The sequence below is a fragment of the Ricinus communis genome, chromosome 4, assembly GCF_019578655.1.
Source record: "Ricinus communis isolate WT05 ecotype wild-type chromosome 4, ASM1957865v1, whole genome shotgun sequence".
In the NCBI taxonomy this organism is placed as follows: Eukaryota; Viridiplantae; Streptophyta; class Magnoliopsida; order Malpighiales; family Euphorbiaceae; genus Ricinus; species Ricinus communis.
The window spans coordinates 863,340-886,365 of NC_063259.1; the positions used below are offsets into that span (position 1 = coordinate 863,340).

Consider the following 23,026-nt stretch of genomic DNA (forward strand, 5'->3'; position numbering starts at 1 on the left):
GATCACTTTGATTAAAAGTTGTAGTATGTTGATTTCTAGTTGATTTTTAATTTATTTTTAGTTGATCTATAGGTAAACGAAAAAAATAAAAACTATAATATTTAAATGATAAATACAACATAAAATCAAAATATTAAAAAAACAAATGTTATGCTATATATATTTATAAAGTTTTAAAAGTATACACTGATTTATTTTTTGTGTTTTTTTTGTTAATTGTTGGTTTATTTTATATTAATTTTTTAATTATCCAAATCTAAAAAAAAGCATTTGCATAATCGAAAAACTACCAATGCATATATAAACTTAAATCAAGTGAATTTCAATAACAAAAAATTATACAATTTTGAAGCTCATTTAATCATTCTATAATAATTTCAAAACATCAAATTCGAAAATATAAAGAACCAAAAAACTCAAAAAGAAAAGTTTATATAAAAGTAAACAAAAAAAAAAAACTAAAAAGCAATTATCAAAAAAAATCAACTAGATATCAATCAAAATACAACAGTTTGAAAGGAAGAATATTATTGTACCAGAACCTAATTCAATCTAATCATGAACTTAAAAAAGAAAAATAAATATAAGAACCATTAAAAAAATTTATAACACAAAAAGCATAAATTAGAAAAATATAAACATTGCATTAAAATATTCAAAAATTTAAAAAAAATATTAAAAAAACTACTAAAATATAAAACAACTAACTACTAAACTAAAAGTAAAATATAAAGTACCAATAAACTAATAAGATGTATCTAAATCTAGAAATTTCATAAACAAATTATAATAGCAACAAAAATTTGCTACTGCATTGCCTTTTTTGGTTTTCCTTTTCTTTTCTTCAAATCATCCTTATTCTTTAATCTTCTGGCCGCAAAACATCAACAACAATCTCTTTACCAAAAATGAAATATTAAGCAAAAAAAATTATAAATATACCACAATCACAGCAAAAATATTTAAATTCAATAAAAAGAACTACTGAAATAACTAAAACAGAAAATTAAAAAATAAAAAATAAAAAATTATTTATTTACTTGAGTGAGCAAACCATCAACCATTTGCATATTAAATAAATGAATCAAGAATTTCATTTCGTAAATACCAACTCAAAAATCAATATAACTTGTTCCAAATAACATTCCATCATTGAAGCTGGAACCAAATATTTAGACGTATCATCATTGAAGGGGATGCTAAATCTATCATTGAAGTTGGTAATGGGACTGTTGAACCCTAAGAGGAGGCTGAACTCATCATTTCAAATGTTTTTTACTAGCAAATTTTAGTGATATCTCTTTCTCTTTCGTTCCTAGAATGGCAATAGAGTAGCTCATATGTTGGCTAAAAAGGCTCTTACTAGACCTGTTCATGGGCCGGGCTTAAGCCGAACTTTGACTTGATTTTGACAACTGAGCCCGAGAATTTTTTGATATCTCTGAGCCCAAGTCTGAGCTCGGAATTTTTTAAAAAGTCCGGCCCGGTCCGACCAATTATTAAATCTGTCCCAAATTGTAGTTATATTTAGATTTAGGGTTTTGTTTTGATTAATATATTATTAATAACAATAAAACTATAAATAGAGATAATAAGTAGCTAAGTGGTATTGGCACTTAATTATAAGTTGAAGGTCATAGGTTTGAGTGCTAGGTATGATACTTCTTTTTTTACTAACTAAACTAGACATCGAGTCGGACCAGGCCGGGCTTGGGATTTATATCGACCAGGCCGGGCTTGGATTTTTATATAAATTTCAAGCCCGGTCCGAGAATTACGGGCTTTTTATAAATTCAGGTCGGACCAGTATCCAAGCCCAGTCCAAAAAATGCGGGCTAAGCGGGTATCCAGGCCCATGAAGAGGTCTAGCTCTTACTGATAATTCTTTTTGTATGTACCCAAAAATGTGATTTAGTGGGTCAATAGCTTTTATAGGATGTAATTTGGGTTTCGTTTAATTGAATTTCTATCTTTGACAAAGAAAAGGTTTAATTACAAAGACAGATAGCATCAACAAAGTTGAGGGATAAATAAAACCATTAGCCTCTGATAGAACCAAAAAGGTTAAGAGATACCTTCATTTCTTTCTTTCTTCTTTTTCTTTTCCTTAGATGTTTACCACAAGGACATTCTTCTATTTATTTTTGTTCTATCCTGTTACTTTTTATACAACATATTATGGACAAGTTATTTCATATAAACTTTTGCTATTGAGACAATAAATAAAATGTATATTTAAATTGTTTTCACATTTTTACCTATTATATTTCAGAATTTTTATTAATATTTGTATTCTAATGTCAATGGATGGTTGCAAAAAATTTATATATATAAATGAGATTCACAGCATCGCGCGAATGATTTATCTAGTCTACAATATAAAAAGAAAATAAATTACTAAATAAACAAAATAGAAATAAATGAAAAATAAATAAAATAAGAAAAGGATAAAAAAACAATAAAGCAACAAACTGAACAATAAATAACCTATTATATAACAAAATATAAACTAAACAAAAACAAAAAATAAAGGAGTTACGAATTTAAAAAAATAATATACCAAAAACGTAAACAATAGAATAATAAAAAATAATAAAATAATAATAAATTTTCTTTAACATAATTAAAAAATAAAATAAACATAAAAAAACAGTAACATAAACTACAGTTAAAAAAAAAATCATAAAACAACAAATAGAAATCTATTTAAAATAAACATTAATACTTAATCGATAGTTTTTATGACATATAAATCATAAACTAATTATTATATGTTAAATCAAATAAAAATAATTATATAATAATAAACTTCAATATCTAAAATTATATCATTATATGCTTATGAATCTAACATTAATAACATAAAAATTTAAATATATATAAAAATATATATATATATATTTTAGAACTACTTTTTCCCTTCTAAATATCGATTTTATTTCTCTTCGAACTCATATGAATAATAGAAGGAGAAGAAGAAAAATCTCTTTTCGTAGAAGACTTTTTTGAAATTTATCAACATAAAAAGAAAAGGCAATATCTTTCTTCGTTATTCTTCAAACTTTTACCATGTCTTATTCAAATCACCAGCAACATTTTTTTGTCCACTTCATTATAATGAATTGAAACACCATCTTTAGCAACCGAAAACTTCAATTTTTTTCAAAATTTGAAAAATGCTTTTAAGTATTGAAGATTTAGTTAAATGAGTGCAAACCATAATATACTAAAAGAAAACCATCACAAAAAATCAACACATTTAAACAAAATCAAAATTACTCATTTACCAAAAATAAAGAAAATGACAGAAAAATGGAGAAAAATTTGTAAAGATGGAGAAAATAAAGCATTGATAATAATTTTGTTGACAAAAATACCTATAAAATTACTTTTTATAATATATTTACTAAACAACCACTAACTTTTACAAATAGACTATTCAAAATAGCACTTTTATCAATAGGCCCTTAAAATCATTGAAGGATTTGAAATCATTAAAAGTGATGGTTTCAAGTATTATAAGTACGGATTGATAATAATTATCAAAAAAAGTATTGTAAACATGGTTCTCAGAATAGAGGAATCAATAGCTTATTTCAAAAATTAAAAACTTTGCGGACAACTAAGAAGCACAATAAAATTTTGCGATAAATTGCATTGCATCTTCGAAAAATCTCCATATAAAAAATTTGTTGATGAATCACTTCATGTTAAAAGCAGCAAAAGAAACAACACAGAAGAAGAAGGCAACAAAGAAGTCTCAGACACTGCACAGGCAGAAAAGCCTGTGCAGGGCTATTCCTCACAGACTTCTAGGAAAGGGAGCAACCATTTCTACGAAAGAGAAAGGCTACTTCAACCTTTCCTGAAACAGAATGGGACGTTAGAAATAGGTTTCAAGCCAACCGCTGTATAGGAGTAAACTATCTTTGCAACCAATGTATATATAAGCAAGAACAATCAAACTGTAAAAATCAGAATTCATATACACAATACATATACAATTCATCATCTTAATTTCAACATAGTATCAGAACAGGTTTAAACCTGTGCTCATCATCTACCCACCTTTCCCTTCTTAAAAGAAATTTTCTCAGTCATGTCTCAAAACGACAAATTAACCAACATAACACTGAAAGACAACTCAAATTATTTTGAATGGTCAAAATCAGTGTATATCGGCCTCAGCGACAAAAGAAGGCTGGAGTTTATCATTGGAAACAAACAAAAACCAAAGCCAGTAAAGCCAGAAGCCCCAACATAAGAAGAATTAGAGAAAATAGAAGAGTGGCAAACGACAGACTATATGGTCAATGTCAATGATCACCAACACAATGGAAACTCAAATTTCCCGACTCTGTATTTTAATGGAGTCTCAAAAGGTATTTGAAAAAAAATGAAGGGGTTATTATGGCCATCAATAAAACTTTGCACACATATTCAAACTCACACAGGAACTGTCCCAAATCACACAGGGAACAAAAAGTTCTTCTGAATATGCAACAGAAATTTCAACCAGATGGGAAGAGTTGCAGAATTACCTTCCACCATCAATCAACACAGTAGAAATACAAAAAAGAGCAGAGCAAGACCTCGTGTACACTTACCTAGGAGGACTGGACTCAAGCTACGAAGGCTTGAGGTTGCAGATCCTTCTGTCAACAGAGCTTCCCAAGATTGATGCTGTGATAGCAAATATCCAGCGTGAAGAGACAAGGAGAAGCACAATGAACTCAGCCCTCAACCTCGATGTCACAGACAATCGATCCTGTACCACTCGACAAGAACAAGTCTGCCAGAGGGGAGGACCATGCAACATCGAGCAATGTGACCACTGCAAGAAACAGGGCCACTATCGCAATGGTTGCTGGCATCTCCACCCATAGTTAAGACCATCTCGAGGGTGGGAGAGCTTTGGAGGTGTGAAGAAAGGAGGAAGAGGGGATAAGGAAAGGAGGTTCGGCGGACAGAGCATAAGGGGAGAAAACCCTAATGAGGGAATAAAAATAAGAAGCAGCGGGTAGGGTGCATATAACGGGTCTGAGGGTTATGAGCAAACTCGACCCGACACCATGACCCGACCCGACAGTCACAATTCAGCTGAACTAATTATTATCTCAAATCCAAGCCCTGATTCAGCATCAACAGCCCAGTGGGTTAGGTTCGGTATCTAATTCCTTTAATTTTGCACTACCAATTTCAAAAACACGCCAAAATGATTGGGTTATTGATTCCGGAGCCTCTGATCACATGACATGAGATTCAATGAAACTGCAAAATTTTCATCCCACTGAAAATTCCCAATATGTGACAGTTGCAAATGGAAACAAAACCCAAATTCAAGGTAATGGCACTACTACATTACTTAATAAAACTCTAAAAAATGTTATGCTATTACCTGACTTCAAGTCAAATTTATTGTCAGTTAGTAAAATAACCAGTGATTTAAATTGCAATGTTATTTTCTCACCATCTTCAGTAATGTTTCAGGACCGAACTACAGGAAAGATGATTGGTGAGGGATATTATGAGAAAAGACTGTATTATCTTAAGAACTCCACCAATCAATGTCTTATGTCGACAAGACCAGTCGATCAAGGCATGCTAATGCATTTACGTTTTGGGCATCCCTCCAACCAAGTTCTAAACAAACTTTTTTATTATAATTTAAATTCCAGTCATTGTGGTACTTACAAATTTTCTAAACATACTCGTCTTCCTTTTTCCTTATCCTCTCGTGTTTCTGAAAAAAACTTGAATTAATTCATTCTAATGTTTGGGGACCTATCTCCGTTACATCTTATAATTACTTTAGATACTTTGTCACATTTATTGATGATTATTCTCACACTACCTAGGTCTATTTGTTAAAAGGAAAAAATGAGGTGTCTACATGCTTTCAAGAATTTTTTAACCTTATTCAGAATCAATACATCGAAAGAATCAAAAATTTTCATTCTGACAATGGCACCGAATCATAAACAAATTTTTTTTAGAGTTTTTTAAAAAGGAAGGAATCCTCCATCAAACTACATGCATCAATACCCCGGAACAAAATGGGGTCTCAGAAAGAAAAAACAGGCACCTTCTTGAAGTCACCAGAACCCTGCTTTTTCAAAATAATGTCCCATTTACCTACTAGTCTGATACAACCCTAACCGCTACATATTTTATCAATAGTTTACTAAGTGCAAACTTAAAAAACCTCAGTCCTTTAGAAATCCTCAAAGGAAGGAAAATCGAGTTAGCACACATTTAAGTCTTTGGCTGAACTGCTTTTGTCCATCTTAAACGACTTAATAATAAAAGCTCCGCCAAAACATTATTTTTAGGATACTCCGTAGGAAAAAAGGGGTATAAATGCTATGAACCCCTCAATCACAAAACTTATATCTCTATGGACGTGTCATTTATAGAACATGAACCCTATTACAATGAGTATGACCATCATAGTACTATTCCCAACCACATTCATGGGTCACACACTTTATTATTTCCGCATAAGTCTGTTTTCTCTGATAGCAACAGTCCCAACTAGGACAATCACCCAGAGGGGGAGCAACATCTCAACTTAAGGACAATTCCTTCAGGGGGAGAAAATGTGACAAGCAGCAAAGAAATCGAACCTCCTCAGGAAGAAATTGCCTTAAGAAGATCCACTCAACCAACCAGGCCTCCTGTCAGGTTAAGGGACTATGTGTCCCATAAGGTATCATATCCGATTCAACACTTCATCACTTACGAGTCAATGTCACATCAGTATCAAGCCTATCTAGAAAATATCACAGCACACACAGAACCTACATCCTTTTATGAAGCAAACACTGACACCGAGTGGTGCAAGGCCATGGAAGAAGAACTTTGTGCTCTAGAAAAGAATAACATTTGAAATATTTTCCCCCTACCACTAAACAAAAAAACTGTAGGGTGTAAATGGGTGTACAAAATAAAATTTAATTGTGATGGATCAATCAAAAAATACAAGACCAGATTAGTAGCCAAAGGATTTACACAAACCTATGGCGTTGACTACCAAGAAACTTTTGCACCGGTAGCAAAAGTGGATATTGTTTGTATTTTATTGTCTATTGCTACTAACTCATGATGGAGCCTATTCCAAATGGATGTTAAAAATGCATTCCTCCAAGGGATTCTAAAAGAAGAAGTTTATATGACCCTTCCCCCAGGTCACAAGTCCACATCAGACCCTTCTTTGGTATGTAAGCTAAAAAAGGCAATCTATGGATTAAAGCAATCTCCAAGAGGATGGTATGTCAAGCTAAGCCTTTTTCTCTTAAATATCAATTTCAACAAATGCACTTCAGATTCCTCTATGTTTGTAAAACACACTCACACGTGCACTATCACTATTCTTGTATACGTGGATAATATCATCTTAACCGGTAATGATAATGAAGAGATTGAAAAAGTGAAACAAAAATTAAAAAGGAAATTCGATATTAAGGATCTAGGTCAATTGTCATACTTTCTTGGAATAAAAATAGTCAAATCACATAAAGGCCTATTTCTGTCCCAAAGAAAGTATGTACTCAACCTTTTGAAAGAAACTAGAAAAATGTGAGCTAAACCTGCAGATACTCCAATGGAAACTAATGTTAAACTCAATTTGGAGGACGGTGATCCACTAGATAACATAGGACATTATCAACATCTAGTAGGAAAGTTAATCTATCTAACCGTCACTAGACCCGATATTGCTTACACAGTAATTAGGGTAAGCCAGTTTATGCATGCTTCTCGCACCAGTCATCTAGAGGCCATTGATAGAATACTTAGGTATCTCAAGGGCACTCCAGGACAAGAAATCTAGATGAATAAAAATTACACTAACACCATAATTAGCTATTTTGATGCAGATTGGACAGGAAACAATGACAGAAAGTCAACTACAGGATTCATGAAGGAGGAAACTTAGTAACATGGAAAAGTAGAAAACAAAGCGTAGTGGCAAGATTGAGGGCAGAGGCAGAATATCGAGCCATGGCATCTACAACAAGTGAACTCACTTGGATCAAGCAAGTACTCCTCGACATGAAAATAAAACGTAAAGGACCTATGCAGATGTACTGCAATAATTAAGCAGCTCGATACATTGCATCCAATCCAATATTCCATGAACGAGCCAAACACATCAAGGTTGATTGTCACTTCATCAGAGAAAAAAATATAATTATGAGAAATTGAAACACTATTTGTCAAAAGTCATGAGCAACTGGCCGACATATTTACAAAAGCTCTCAACAAAACCAATCATCAAGTCATCCTTAGCAAGATGGATTCTATCAACCTCTACGAATCCAACTTGAGGGAGAGTATTAAAAGCAGTAAAAGAAACAACACAGAAGAAGAAGGCAACGAAGAAGTCTGCCTGTGCAGGGCTATTCCTCACAGACTTCCAGGAAAGGGAGCAACTATTTCTGCCAAAGAGAAAGGCCACTTCAACCTTTCCTGAAACAGAATAGGACGTTGGAAATAGGTTTCAAGGCAATTGTTGTATAGGGGTAGGTTACCGTTGCAACCAATGTATATATAAGCAAGAACAATCAAACTGTAAAAATCAGAATTCATATACATAATACATATACAATTCATCATCTTAATTTCAACACTTCATGTGTCCCATCATTCTTGTATTAATCACCATCAACCCTTCAGTTGTGAGCAAAAGAATTAATGAAATAGATGAATGCAAAATCAGATTAAACGCGCAGAGTGATCTGCTTCGCATATTATTACTAATGAGTGTTGGTTGATTTGAGTAGCCAATTTAGGCTGAGCCTTAAGATACTCTTCCTTGATAAAAGAAGAAGCTTCTGCTGCAAAATTAGCATCTACGAATGCAACACAACATCCTCTAAATCCAGCACCACTAAACCGTGCCCCAAATACGCCAGGAGCCCTTAGAAGGATCTCATAGAGTTGTATCAATGGCTCGCAACCTAAACAACCATCACAGCACAAACAGTAATACATCAGTCAGAGGCCAAAAGGCGATTAGGAATGAGAAAAACCAATACATACCATCAGTCAGAGGCCAATGGCACAAGGAGGTCCTATTTATAACCTAGAAGCAATTCTAGCTGACTAAAGTATTAAGACAATATCCAAAACATGATTTGGGAGACATAGCAAAGTACTTGATGAATTCCAATACAACAGACTCAAAAAATTTATTTAAACAAGATTTCCCCACAAAGAGAAGTACTTGCCATTAGTTAGTCATTAGGCAAGTCTGAAGAGCGATCAAATCTACCTGTAATTTCAGGAAGTATGAGATCACGCTGACCCCAACCGTGACTATGGCAATCGGTGGTGGGGCCTATGGCTCAGACGATAAGAACATATAGCTATGAACCATGGTGCTGTGGGTTTGAATACCTCCTTGCCCACAACCAAGGGGCAACAATCCCCAGCTTGGGGTTCCATTAACAAAAGTTACAAGAGTTTTTACATTATAATTTACTTTTCATCATATGGTTCAACTTCAATCAAGCAAAACTGAGGACATCATTTCATACTTGTGGACATCATGTGCATCAAGTCTCAAGTCAAACTAAGATCAACAAACGTTCCATTATTCTAGATGATCAATTGATAAACCCAATAATAGGTCTTTTAGAAATCTTATATGAAGTTATTTATTAAATTCATGTTCCAAAAAACAAAAAGCATAGTGTAAGCGTTACAAAAGCATACAACGAAAATCTGAATATCATCAAAAGCTCAAGACTTGAATATGTTTTAACTAGTAGAAACTGTAAGATGGACTTGCAGAATAAGCTGAAAGGAGCAAGCATGGAATCTCGATTGTATTCTAACTGCTAAAATGAAAACAGTTGATGAGCCTGAATTGTGAATAAACCCTTTTAGCTCTAAGGCTTAGTGATACCACATCAACAATATGAATGTTACATCATAATCATATTTATGTACCTAGATACAATCAAGAAAGATCTAGAGAATCAAAGTACAATCCCTACAAATTAAGGACAACTACAACAGATCAAGAGACTTAGAGAACCAGACATATACACCCAAATTAAATTGGAAAAGAAGACTCAAAATATTTAAGATTTCCCAACAGTCATCAAGAATACAAAATAAAATAGCAAAATAGAGGATCTATGAGTAAGAGTGCCATCTACATAGCAAAACTAGTTAAACTAATATAAAATAATCATCATGATTATATCTGCAACAAAATCTGGACCTAAATTGATCGAAGGAAGAATCTAGTTGTATCATTTGATTTGATTTTTGAAACATTAAAAAAAAAAAAAGAAAAAGGAACTCCAACCTAAACAGGCAGCTGCACCTTTTTTAATTTCTTTTATGCTAGTATCGAATAAAAACACATGTACTCTACATATACGGGGTTAAGGAATAGGGGACAACAACTAAAAGCGTAAATCTCAGTTCGTACCGCATTCATAGTTTTGAATAGAACTTAAACCAGAAGCTGAAATGAGCCTCCCAAATTCTTCTATGTTGCCAGAAGCCCAAGCTTCAAAACCTGAAATAAAAATTGTACTCAATAGCTATAAACTGATATCCCAAATATAAAGTTGATATAAATGTGATAAAAAGAAAGAATAAGTTTGCCATAAGAGAGTATGCCTTTGATAACCCGCGTATTCTCTGAGAAAAAATGTTCTGCTCTTTTGGCTAAAATAGGTTCCAACTTGCACTGCTGAAGCAAAGAACCATAGAACAGAAATAAAATATTAATAACCAACCAGTTTTTAAGTTTATAACTCGGTTCTTACCTTAACAGAGAGCTTGAATTAAAAAAAAAAAAAAAAAAATCACTTTAAGATATTCAACCAAAATTTGGCATGAGAAGTTCCCGGTTATCATGTAAATCAACAGTTGCCATGAAAATCTTTGTGCAATTGAATGGCAACAGTATTTAAACACCTGCATTGATTTCTCCTTGTCTTCTGCCTTCCATTGTCTCAATCTCTTTGATCTCCTCTCAGGTGTTGGTGATTCGATTGGCTCTGACATTTTCATCGCCAATGAAATTTCCACTTGGGATGCAAGATCTGCTCGCTTATTCCCATTTGATTTTCATGCTCTGAATGGAGTTCAGATTTTACTATTTTATATACTTTTGTATGTGAAGGCATTAGAAAAGTTACTTGAGTTTTAATTTGTTTGAATGTTGTCAAGATGTTGCCTTTAGTGTTTCTTTTTTCATAAGTATTTGGTATAGAAGAAAGTAAATGTAAAAAAAGAAGGAAAGAGGAAAGAGAGGGTGAAAAATAGAAGAACAAAACGTTAAAATGGTGAGTTTTAATTCATAATGCACATCAGAGTATTAAGCTATGTCAGTCACTGAAAAATGCTCTTCATGCACGTTTGACCATGCTTGTTGAACACTTCCATTAGTCTTGTTAAAAAAGGGCTTAAAATCTCAATCTCTGATTAGTCTAAGGGCTTAATAGAATATTTGGAGGGCTCAATAGCAAAAAGTTTTAAGTTCAGGGGCCAAATTATGGATTATTACTTATGATTACACATAATTAACTTGAGTTGAATAACATCTTGTAAAATATTTACTTAACTCAATAAATTCTAATATTTCTTACGATTAAGGTTTAGCTTAGTTGAGCAGAATGACAAAAATTATTGATATTATTTGCAGAAGAATGCTGATGTTGTGCATGTGTAAGTGATTTTCTAATGCACTCTAATAAACACGGTGCCTCAATTTTCACGCGTTTATGCCGTTTCATTCTCCAAGAAGTTGCTACTAAATGCTTTAGGCTTAACTGGGTCTTCCTTGTTATTGGTGTAAGACATCAGACTTAATTGATTTCAGTCTGTCAACACAAATTAAATTTGAAGCATATTTTTTTATGACTACATGAGAAAATTAAAGCAAAAATGAGGAAGTCTATTTGGAGCATCTACCAGCATTTGGAGCAACCACTAGCATTTGTTGCTCAGAGCTTAAATGATCATTGCATGACCTCAAATAATCTCCTCCAAGTTTGGTTTGGATGATTCAATCTGGATGTTTTAGATTCTGGTTTACAAAGTACATACGAGCACTCTGTTTTATCAGTGTTCAGACTCTGGCTGCAGTTTACTGGTTGTGTATGTTATGACATTGTGATTACTAGAAGTGATAGTATAGGTATTGCTAAGCTCAATTTGTTTCTTCAAGATTACCTTTAGACAAAGAATTTGGATCCCCTCAAGTATTTTTTGGGGATTGAAGTTGCTCGATACAACAAAAGTATCTTTATCTCTAAAAGTAGTATGTTCTACGCTTACTCATTGGGACAGGAGCACATGAGGCAAAAACCGTGTAATGCCTTGAAGGATACGAATGTGAAACTTGACTCATATGGTGGTGAATTAATGCATCATAACATATATAAAAGTGCGAAGGAGGGGAGGGACAAACAAATTTACTAAAAGGACCTTACTGATTATTTAATTATTTAGATTAATTAAAATTGATAAATAATATTAATAATTCGTTAATTACATATCCAATTTAGAAGTCTAACTCATCTAGGATTTCCCAATGTTGGTTATAAAATAGAATTTAAAACGAGAACAAATTTAAGACAAGCAAATTTACTAAAAAAACCTTACAAATTATTTAATTATCATATATGAACAAATTTAAATTAAAAAAAAAAAAGTCGTTAAAAAAAATAAGTGGTATTGGAAAGAGAAATGTGAGAGGCAAGAAATTCAAAATAAAGAATTAGGAGTATTTACACTTTTTAGTGGATTATCAGTATTTTGTACAGTAAAACAGAAATCTAGCTACTTAAATAAAATTAAATAATTAATTTCAACTATAATTTTCTCTATGAATATGAAATCTAATTATCAAGAATAATTATAAAATATAAACACAAGCTATAAATTATTTTATAACTAATTTTAATTAAGAACCCTTACCTTAAATAAAAAAAAATATTAACTTAATAGATAAGAAAGTATTAATATATTATTAAATTTAAATAAATTTACTTATTATTAATCACTAAGGAGTTAATATGAAATTATTAACATATTATAATTTTATTATCAATCTTATAACGTAACAAACTAAAATTATATTTAGCTAGAAAGATTTATAAATAAGATGAAGATAAATTCCTTATCTGTTGATTTCACTTATGCTATATGCATAAAAATATAGATGAGATATTTAATATATATATATATATATATATATAATTAGATATCAGATAATTTAATTGTATTGTAAACTCTTTCGAGTCATTCTATTAAAAGTCATAGATAAGTATAAATACTTTTCTTTTAGTTAAAATGAGATTGAACAATTAATTATAATAAACATATTCAAGAAAATAATGGTTAATAACGATGACAACAACAACAATAATAATAAATTTTAAAGACATTTTAAAATTGTTACTAATAAAATCTATTGGCAATTATTATTAAGAATTATTTATTGTGAACCTTTTTAACTAATCTTCAATCTCTCTATCAAAAGTTTAATTAGTTTTAAAAATAATTTATAATTTACTGAATATTTATTATTTAGAAATATTTATATAATTTTTAGCTTGACTTCCATACGTTATCTTACGGAATAGCCACAATCAAGACACCATCTCTCATATCCCATCAGCATACCTCTTTTAGTTAAAATCTTATATAATTTAGTTAAATTTACTAATGAAATATTTCCTTAAAAACGGGAATATACATTTTTTGAAGTAGTATTTCAATTATATAGAAAAATTATGATATATATTATCCTTAATGGGATCTCGAATTAAAATAAAATGTAATATCTATACTAGAATTAGGCTAATAAAATAGTGCATTAATGAATTCAATTATTAATATCCGCGTGCACAAACGTGCGTGAAAAAGTATTCATTTTTTCTTTAGTTTCACAATGGTAAATAACGAAATAAAACATTTGAAGAAAAACAATTAAGATTTATTTATTTAGTAGTGACATGAACAATGCGTATTATCCAAAATAATGAATTGTTAACTTATCATTAAGCTTTAATATTAATCTCGAAGTAATTGACATAATTTAAACATATTATAAATTTTTTTATAATAATTTGGATAATTCCTTTACATTTTAAAAATTCATAAAAGGTAAATTGGTAAGTTTTCATTTAATTATACTTATTATAAGTAATGATAATAGCTTAAATATATTTTAGATATCTAAATCTAAATATAATATTAGAACTAAAAGATTTAATTTTATAACTGCTTAAAGTAAGAAAATAAAAGAAAAGTTCATACTGAGAAATGTCTGCTATATTCTACCTTATTAAAATAAAGTATTACTATTTATATTGTTATTTAATTAAATTAAGATACTTTTACAACCTATGTGAGTCTTGATTTTTTTTTTAACAATATATTAAATTTATTTAATGATAGCTATACAAATAATCAGTTTAAATTTCATAAGCCATAAAAATTATTATAAAAATATACATACTTTTTTTATCTTTTAAGTGGTAACGATTCAAATAGTTAATATTAATTTACTAACTAAAAATAGTTACATGTATATAAATATATGAAATAATTTCTTTATGACTAATAATTTCTTTTTTAAGAAAAAGGTGTCGATGATTTTATATATTTTCTTTAGTCCTCATTGTCAATGTAAAAATTAAGAATAATTCAATAAAAAATGAAAAAAAAAATTACAATTTGGATGCGTTTTGTTAATATATTGACTTAGTGAGTTATTAGACATATAACTTTTAGGCTTTAGTGTAATTAGTACCTACTTTGGCAAATACTGAGTCAGTTTCGTAGAAAATTTATTATTATTATCCTCCAATAATATATTATAGATAGCTATTAAACAAGTTTTTACAGTGTATTTAGCTATGACTAGCTATGACATCAATTGATGTTGTATTTAAACTTGGATTTACAATTGAAAAGTTGAAGACTTTTTTGAGTCCATTTGAATAAATCTCTTAGCTTGAGTAGCTATTTTTAATTTTAAATATTTTTATTAATTTGTAAAAGTTTATTTATCAAAATGAGAAAGAAGTTAAACTTAATTATAATAAAGAAAAAATTTGATATTTTCTTTACTAGGATAATTCATAAATTATTAAAATTTATTAGTACTAAGATTTGAATCAATTAACTAATTAATTGCATGCATATTGATAACTGACATGAGAAATTTGAAATAAATCACCAACTTGCAAATTAACATCCTTTATGAAATATCGAAATTTTTAAATATATAATGAAGAATATAAAATATAAAATATAAAAATAACTTAGAATAAAATTTAAAAATTTAAAATAGAATAATACTTCGTAATCTAAAATTAATATTATTGATAATTGATATATTTTATTATAACTTTATGTTATGGTGGAGAATATACAAATTTTATAACGATAATGATAACTAATTTTATAAGAATATATATCAAATAGAAAACATGACAAAAATAGAAAAAGAGAGATCGAAAGAAAAAGTAATAAGTCAAGGTTTAACATATATTAGTGCTAGATCAGAGTTTTAATAAAAGAAATGTTTGATGAAAAAGAAATTCAAATAGAGTTAATCCTATTAAATTATCCTTATTGGGAATATTAATTTCAATACTACCATAGTATTTCATTGAATTAATATACTTTTATGATATATGTGAATCTTCAGTTTTCTTTAATAATACTAGCTATAAAAATTTTATAAGTCATAAAATGTTTTATTTGTAAATGAATTTACTATGATAAAAGAATTTTATCCTTATTTTAACACTAGATATATTTATAATGCTAAATTTAAAAATATATATTACTTTATTTTTTAAGTGATAACAAGTCAAATAGTTAATATTCACATGCAACGCACGTGAGCAAAAAAACTAGTAATCCTGAAAGGTATAGAAGACTACTTCTTTGAACTATCTCAGAGTCATTGGACTTGACATTGCCTTCTCAGTTAGCACAGTTGGTCAGTTTATGTCTTCTCCTAGTACTTCTCATTGGGAAGCTGTTTTACACATCCTGAAATATCTAAAAGTACTCCTTGAAAAGGAATTTTATATAGTGATCACAAGCATAACAGGATAGAGGATTTTTCTGATGCAAATTGGCAGGTTCTAGTATTAAACTATTGACCCACCATTGGATACTGTGTGTTTGTTCGGGATAATCGATTTCATAGAAGAGTAAAAAAGCAGTTGCTCAATCTAGTGCAGATTCAGAATATCGAGCCATGGTTCATGTAACTCGTGAGCTATATGGGTCTATCAACTTCTTAAGAAGTTGGGAATAAAAATCTTTCCGCCATGCAGCTATGGTGTGACAACCAAGCTGCAATCCGTATCTCCTCTAATCTTGTGTTTCATGAACAAATAAAACATATACAAGTGGATTGTCACTTTGTAGGGTCTTCTTCATCCTCAACATGTTTTTGAGTCTCCTAATCTACAAGGGTTTTCTTTCTTTCTTTTTCTTTTTTATATGCATTACACATGCATCTAATTAGCAGATAATTAAGTGATATCCTTTTACTCATAAACCAATATGTACTGTAAGCTCTAGTTTCAACAGATGATAATCATTAAGAGAGATGTAATTTAAATTACCTTGTACATTTGATATGCCTCTAGTTCAACTGTTTGAGTACAAAGAGAGGGAGACACAGGAAGTTAAAACAAAATTAGGATGCAAGTAGAAGAAAGAAAGTTAAGTGGAGGAGAAAGTTCAGAAAAATACCGTTGCATAAAAGAGGCTCCAAGTTGTCATTACCAGAAGCTCTATCGAATAGATGTTTGAAAAAAAAAAAAAAAAAAAAAAGTCACTCTTGATTAGAAGTTGCAAATTCTTTACATATAATTGAACTCTACATGCTAGATTAATTAAATATTTTTGAAAAAAGAACACAAGAAAAAATTTGGAACTCGAGATTTAGAAGATTAAGATACTAAATCAAGGAAAATTAAATGACAGAATGAACAAATTTATAAGCATGTCTTAGTTGCACATTTTTACTGTTTGGTTATTCAACAGTGCCTTCAGCAAAGGAAGAAAAACTTTATGACAATGATAACAAATGAGTAGATAGCATGTTAACTAGATCTGATAAATCATATAATTCACATTCATCCTATTACACTTTTAATGCAGGATAGGGCTTCATTATCACATGGAATAATGGTTATTTGTTCAACATTTTTATAACACTTGTTTGACCAAGGGATATTTATAACTGAAAGCATACTTCAACTCATTGAAGGCAAGACCTTTACTGCAGGACATGCAAACTTCCTGCCACTGGAAATCTCAATACTATAAATGGTGTCTTCATCATCTAAGCAATGAGTACTGACTTGTGTTATGATGTGCTCTCAACCATTCAGCTTTTCTCTGCACTTCAATATTCCAACCTTATCCTTAGCATTTTGGCCATGAGGAGCCCCCAGAACAAGATCATTCAAGGGGCCTACCAGTTTCATATCTACTTGTTCATGTTTACCTATTACTGAAACTTTTAGGAGTATCCTAAAATAAGGTTAGGATATTAACAAAGCAACAGTTCAATGAAGTTGATGGTGCATGTTTGAATCAAAGAGAGAAATTCATAATTGGGAGTTGGTGAAAATGAAGTTAACTCCTCTTCCTTTTATTATAATGAGAAAATGAAAATTAAAAAATCGCCACATTTTGACTATTTATACATCTAAATTCATACATTCTGCATAGGCAGGACAAATAAATATCAACCATGTCCAACTTGTTGCCTAGGAGAGGAAATTTCTCCAGTTGTCAGAATGATTTCATCTAGCTGCCCTCCTAATTTGGAGTGCACTGTTACGAATTTGTTATACTTATGCTAAGTGCCTAACCACAAGAGTTTCGTATGTTTAGTTTTCTAATGCTACACATGTTTATCTTTAATATATGTTGCTGATGGGTATCACAAAACATCCTCTTGCACTGTAGCAAAAAAATCTCACATCTCCTGTTAAGATACTTCACTGACATCATCTCTCATACTGGTGGAGCTGTAGGATTCTGCTTCCAGCACCTGATCTTACTTACCCATGTAACATGATTATAATTTGAACAAAGGTGCAACAAGACGAGCCAGAAATTCAAACTCAATCTATTCCAACATCAACGGAGTCAGGAAACTAAATTCTACAAAAAGATCATCGCAATACCAAACCAGAATTGCACTTCAACAAATCAAATTCGCACTTGAGGTTCATTATCTATTTTTAGATGCAAGTCTTAAGACTTTTGCTTGCACATAGCCATACCATAGGCTCTCTTACTGAAATTGGGTCATGAGATTCAAGTTTCACATTTCTCAAAAAGAAGATTACCCAAGCATATACTGGAGAGCAAATTGTAAAGACAGTAATGGAAAAAGTATTAACAAATTTATTCTTGTTGGGAGAAGATAATCATACTTGAGTAGAAATCGTGCAGCTTCTTGGCACTCTGCAACCCGGCTATTGTACCCAGGGTTGTTGGTTAAAGCATCCTTAAGGCCCGAAAATGCCACTAATATTTTATAGGGCTTCAACAACTTTGATGGATGTATAAGCTTGTGTTCTTTAGTCTATAATGGCATAAAATATGAACACATAAGAAATAATACAAACTTTTCATGCATGATTCAACTAAAGAAAGGAAAGATAATAAACAAGTTCAAACAATCTAAAGAAACCAAATGCTGCCACAAAAGCAGTATATCCATGCAAAAAGGACCAAAATGCCAAACTCGGCTCTAAAGTACCACATACAAAAACAATATGATAATGGCAATACATTTTATTAAACCTTTCTATTCATGAAAACATAAGAACAAGTCCAATGGTAAAATCTTACTTTGCACTAGAATTTCATTTATTTGATACACTGACTTGTCATTGTTGTCAAAGATCAAAGAGAGATGTTGATGTATCTTCCCATCCCTTGACTTGAGGGTAAATCAATATGTTCAAAAAACAGTATGAAAATATGAAAACAAATGAGATGAATGATATGAATGATAGACAATAATTTCTGATGTCTACATATAAAGCAAGCGCATGAATCACGGAATCCTTAATAGCATACTTAACTCGATGATAAAAACAATATATGATAAAGGCAACATGATAAATGTTTGAAAGATATTTAGAATAACATACTTTTATCTCTTTTGAGTAATCCAAGATACAATAGCTTTGGAATTAATAGCAGTTTTAAATTTTCATAGAATCTAAGGAAAAAAAAAAAAAAAAGAGAGATATACAGAAAGCATACAAACAGTTAATCAGAAAAATATTGTGAAGATAATATACAACCATCATGTCATGTAATACTCAACTTATGGCAAGCCCATCAGGAAAAATAAAAAAATAAATAAAAAAAGAGAAAAGAGAAACTTATTAAACATAATCAGCATTACAAAATATAAGTGACTTGGGGATATAAGATACTATTGTACAACGTATAATCAATACCTTGCAGTTCATGCATGTTAGGCAACCATGACTTGAAAGCAGTATGGCTGATTGATCCAGTATGCCATTTCGCAGGCCAAGATATTCATTTTCAATAATCCTGCATGTTTAGATAAGTACTATAGTGATTTTCTAAGGCATATAGGATGATCAGATACGAAGGAAGTATCTTGGCTGAGCACCTATTTGGCATGTGCAAACTAAGACTCTGAAAATAAAAGTCTGAAGAAATTTTTGTGTCCATCCATCAATGATATACATCTATATATACAAAGCTATATCTCTAGTTTAGGAATAAAAGCAACTAACGATTCCTAATCAAATCCCTATAATTATTCTCCTATTTAGTATATTCCTATCTAGTATAGCTGTACATTCATATTTAATATACAATGCAATGGTTGTAACTCTCCCCCTCAAGTTGGAGGATAGATGTTGATCAAGCCCAACTTGTTATGGAGATAATCAACCCTAACTCATTCAGAGACTTTGTGAAGACATCTTTCAATTGTTCTCTTGTTTTCATATATCCTGCAAAAATCAAACCCTTGCTGAATTTCTTCACAGACAAAATGAACAATCAATCTCATATGTTGAGTTTGTTCATGAAAAATTGGATTAGATGCATACAAAGTGCGACTTGGTTGTCATACCATAACTTAGCCGGTACTGAAATCTTAAGACTCACTTCTTTGAGGAGCTGATATATCCTTATTTCACATATAGGCTTGGCCATAGCCCTTATTCTGATTTTGTCCTCAAATGTAAGACGACATTTTGCTTCTTGCTTTTCCATGAAGCCAAATTTCAACAAATACACAATAGCCTGAAGTAGATCTTCAATCTTCCTTGGATCTGCCCAATCAGCATCTGAAAAAATTCAACTCTATTATGACTATGGTTGCCATATAGGATTCCTCGCCCAAGCGCTCCTTTCAAATAGCACAAAATTTGTTCTACAATTTTTCAATGTTCAACAGTTGGAAAAGACATTTATTGACTTACCATACTGACAAATTAGGCAATATCTAGACGAGTCACAGTAAAATAGTTCCACTTCCCAACTAATCTCTTGTATGTCTCAGAATCTTCAAACAATTCACCATCTTATGTAACCTACAAATTAGGAACCATTTAAGTGCTACATGGTTTAGCCTCCTATTTCCCTGTCTCGAACAAGTCAAGCACATACTTCTGTTGACATAAGATACATGGAAAAAGTACGAGAATATACCTTATAGTTAGGCGCTTTTGCATTTAGAGGACTCTGATTTTTTTTCATGACAAAGAAGTACCCTGTGATTTAATTTTATTACATTTTTACTACCTTATAAATTAATATCTTTAGTTTTGTATGATTTAATATTAGTTTTATATTCATTTTCAATAATAGAATTATTTTATAGGTGATCTACCATCAAATCAACTATCAGGATACTCCTAAAAATATTTTAACTTTATTCTAAAAATTATTTCATTTTATTCCTGATAAAAATTAAAAAACTTATATTACTTTTATTTAACATGAATTCAATATATTTAATTATATGCTAAATCACTTAATAAGTGATTCTTTTTATTGAAAATGAGTATTATATTAATATTAAAATTTAGAAATTTAAAGATATTAATTTGTAAAGTAGTAAGAATATAAGAAAACTAAATCACAAGATACTTCTTTGTAACAAAAAAAAAAACTACAGTCCCTTAAGTGCAAGCATCAAACCATAGAAAATTTTTTTGTACTTCTCCCAAGATACATTCCTTACTCCTTATCACCTCAACACCTAAGAAGTACTTTAGCCCCCTAAATCCTTTATATGAAATTGACCATAAAGAAATTGACCAGAAAAGATTCCGCCTTAATTTCTCGTTTGCAACATCTTGAAGCCTCATTTTGTATGAAGGATCTTGGTCTTCTTAGTTCTTAGGTTTGGAAGTTCATTCTGATTCCTTTGGTATTTTTTAATCAACATAAATACACAGAGGATTTGCTTAAATTAGTTGATCTTCAAGTTGCCTCTCCTGTGGATACTCCACTAGAAGTCAACACAAAGTATCATAGTGAGGAGGGTGCTCTTATTTCTGATCCTACTATCTATGGACAATCAACGGGCAGCTTGAACCATTTGACTATTACGAGGCCAATATCTCCTTTACTGTTCAAGAAGTCAATTCATGCAACATTCCAATCATTTGTATTTACATGTTCGTCGTATCATTTGATACCTTCGTAAGACACCTAGTCATGAATTGTTCTTTCTAACTGGTTCTCCTCTTCATCTTGTTGCCTATAGTGGATCTGATTGGACTAGGTGTCTGGATACTCGATGATCTGAAGAGTAAGAAGCAAGCTCGTGTTTCTGAATCTTCAACTAAATCTGAATACCGTGCTATGTCTACTGCTTGTTCAAAGATTGTTTGGCTTCATGGACATCTAGCCGAGCTTGGTTTCTGTCAATCTAATCCTATACCACTTCATGTTGATAACATTAGTGCTATTCAAATTGCTGCAAACCCTGTTTACCAAGAATGCACTTAGCATATTGAAGTGGATTTTCATTCTATTTGCAAAGCTTTGGACACTCTTATTATTTCTCTTCCTCATATTTCCACTATTCTCCAAATAGTTGATGAATTTACCAGGGATATGACACGACAACATCATCAGTTTCTTATGGGCAAAGCGATGCTTCTTGATTGACCAACATCAATTTGAGAGGGGATGACAACATATATCAAGGCATAAATTATGTACTACATCTGTAAATATATTGTAATTAAGTAGTATAGATGTATCTTCCTTGTTTAGATAAATCTAATTAGTCATTACTTCCTTGTTTAGATAGATCTAGAAATTCGCCTAGATTTAATTGATGTAATGGCAGAAAACCAGCCTTGTAAATCTCTACAATTTCTGTACAATGAGGAACTGTCATAATGAGAGATATTCAATCCAAATGACAATACAAAGGATAAAAGCAGAACAACCATGAGAATGTAAAATTTGATAATCTATTTTTTCCATTGCAAACATTATTTTTAACTTCTTACATTGTGAGAATTGAAACAGTTGCGGGCGCAATGCATTATTTATTTATTCTTTTAATATCTATAAGATAAGATAAGCGTTTTTTCTTTTTAGAAAGAAAGAAGAATACACCACAGAGGACACAGAATCCTACTATATAACACAACTGTAGACTACCAATATGACCAACAAAAACAATTTAGAAAAGTAATACCCTCCATTCAAGTTAGATACACTCAAAGAACCCAACCACAAGCTTTTGATACCATAGGCATGACCTTGTCTTACTACAAACTAAAGGGTGTGCCATGATTTTAGTTATCTTATATCTGTTTTAATCTATATAATATTTTTTAATTCTACCACTTTAGATATTTATTTGATGTTATGTTTATTGCCAAATATATATTGGGTAGTGACCGATTAGGGATGGATGTTGAGTAGGATTAGGCTTTCATGCTTGAGAATAAGTTCCACTTGGTAATAATTGTCATGTGAGAGA

At 30.9% G+C, this 23,026-nt stretch overlaps 1 protein-coding gene across 2 annotated transcripts in view; it reads right to left on the bottom strand.

The window, feature by feature from the left end:
- Positions 1–8,570: 8,570 nt before the first annotated feature.
- LOC8285272 (galacturonokinase) overlaps positions 8,571–23,026 on the bottom strand; it is a 29,052-nt gene continuing 14,596 nt past the window's right edge. Inside the window, exons 8-14 of one of the 2 annotated variants that reach the window (XM_002514338.4) lie at positions 19,494–19,593; positions 18,453–18,604; positions 16,753–16,793; positions 16,623–16,651; positions 10,639–10,708; positions 10,445–10,534; positions 8,571–8,960 (exon numbers count right to left, since the gene is read on the bottom strand). In XM_002514338.4, the coding sequence (XP_002514384.1) occupies positions 8,716–8,960; positions 10,445–10,534; positions 10,639–10,708; positions 16,623–16,651; positions 16,753–16,793; positions 18,453–18,604; positions 19,494–19,593 (727 nt within the window). In that variant the 3' untranslated portion in view covers positions 8,571–8,715. Of the gene's footprint in view, positions 8,961–10,444; positions 10,535–10,638; positions 10,712–16,622; positions 16,652–16,752; positions 16,794–18,452; positions 18,605–19,493; positions 19,594–23,026 lie in introns of both variants that reach the window. The other variant, XM_015716364.3, reaches the window with a different exon arrangement.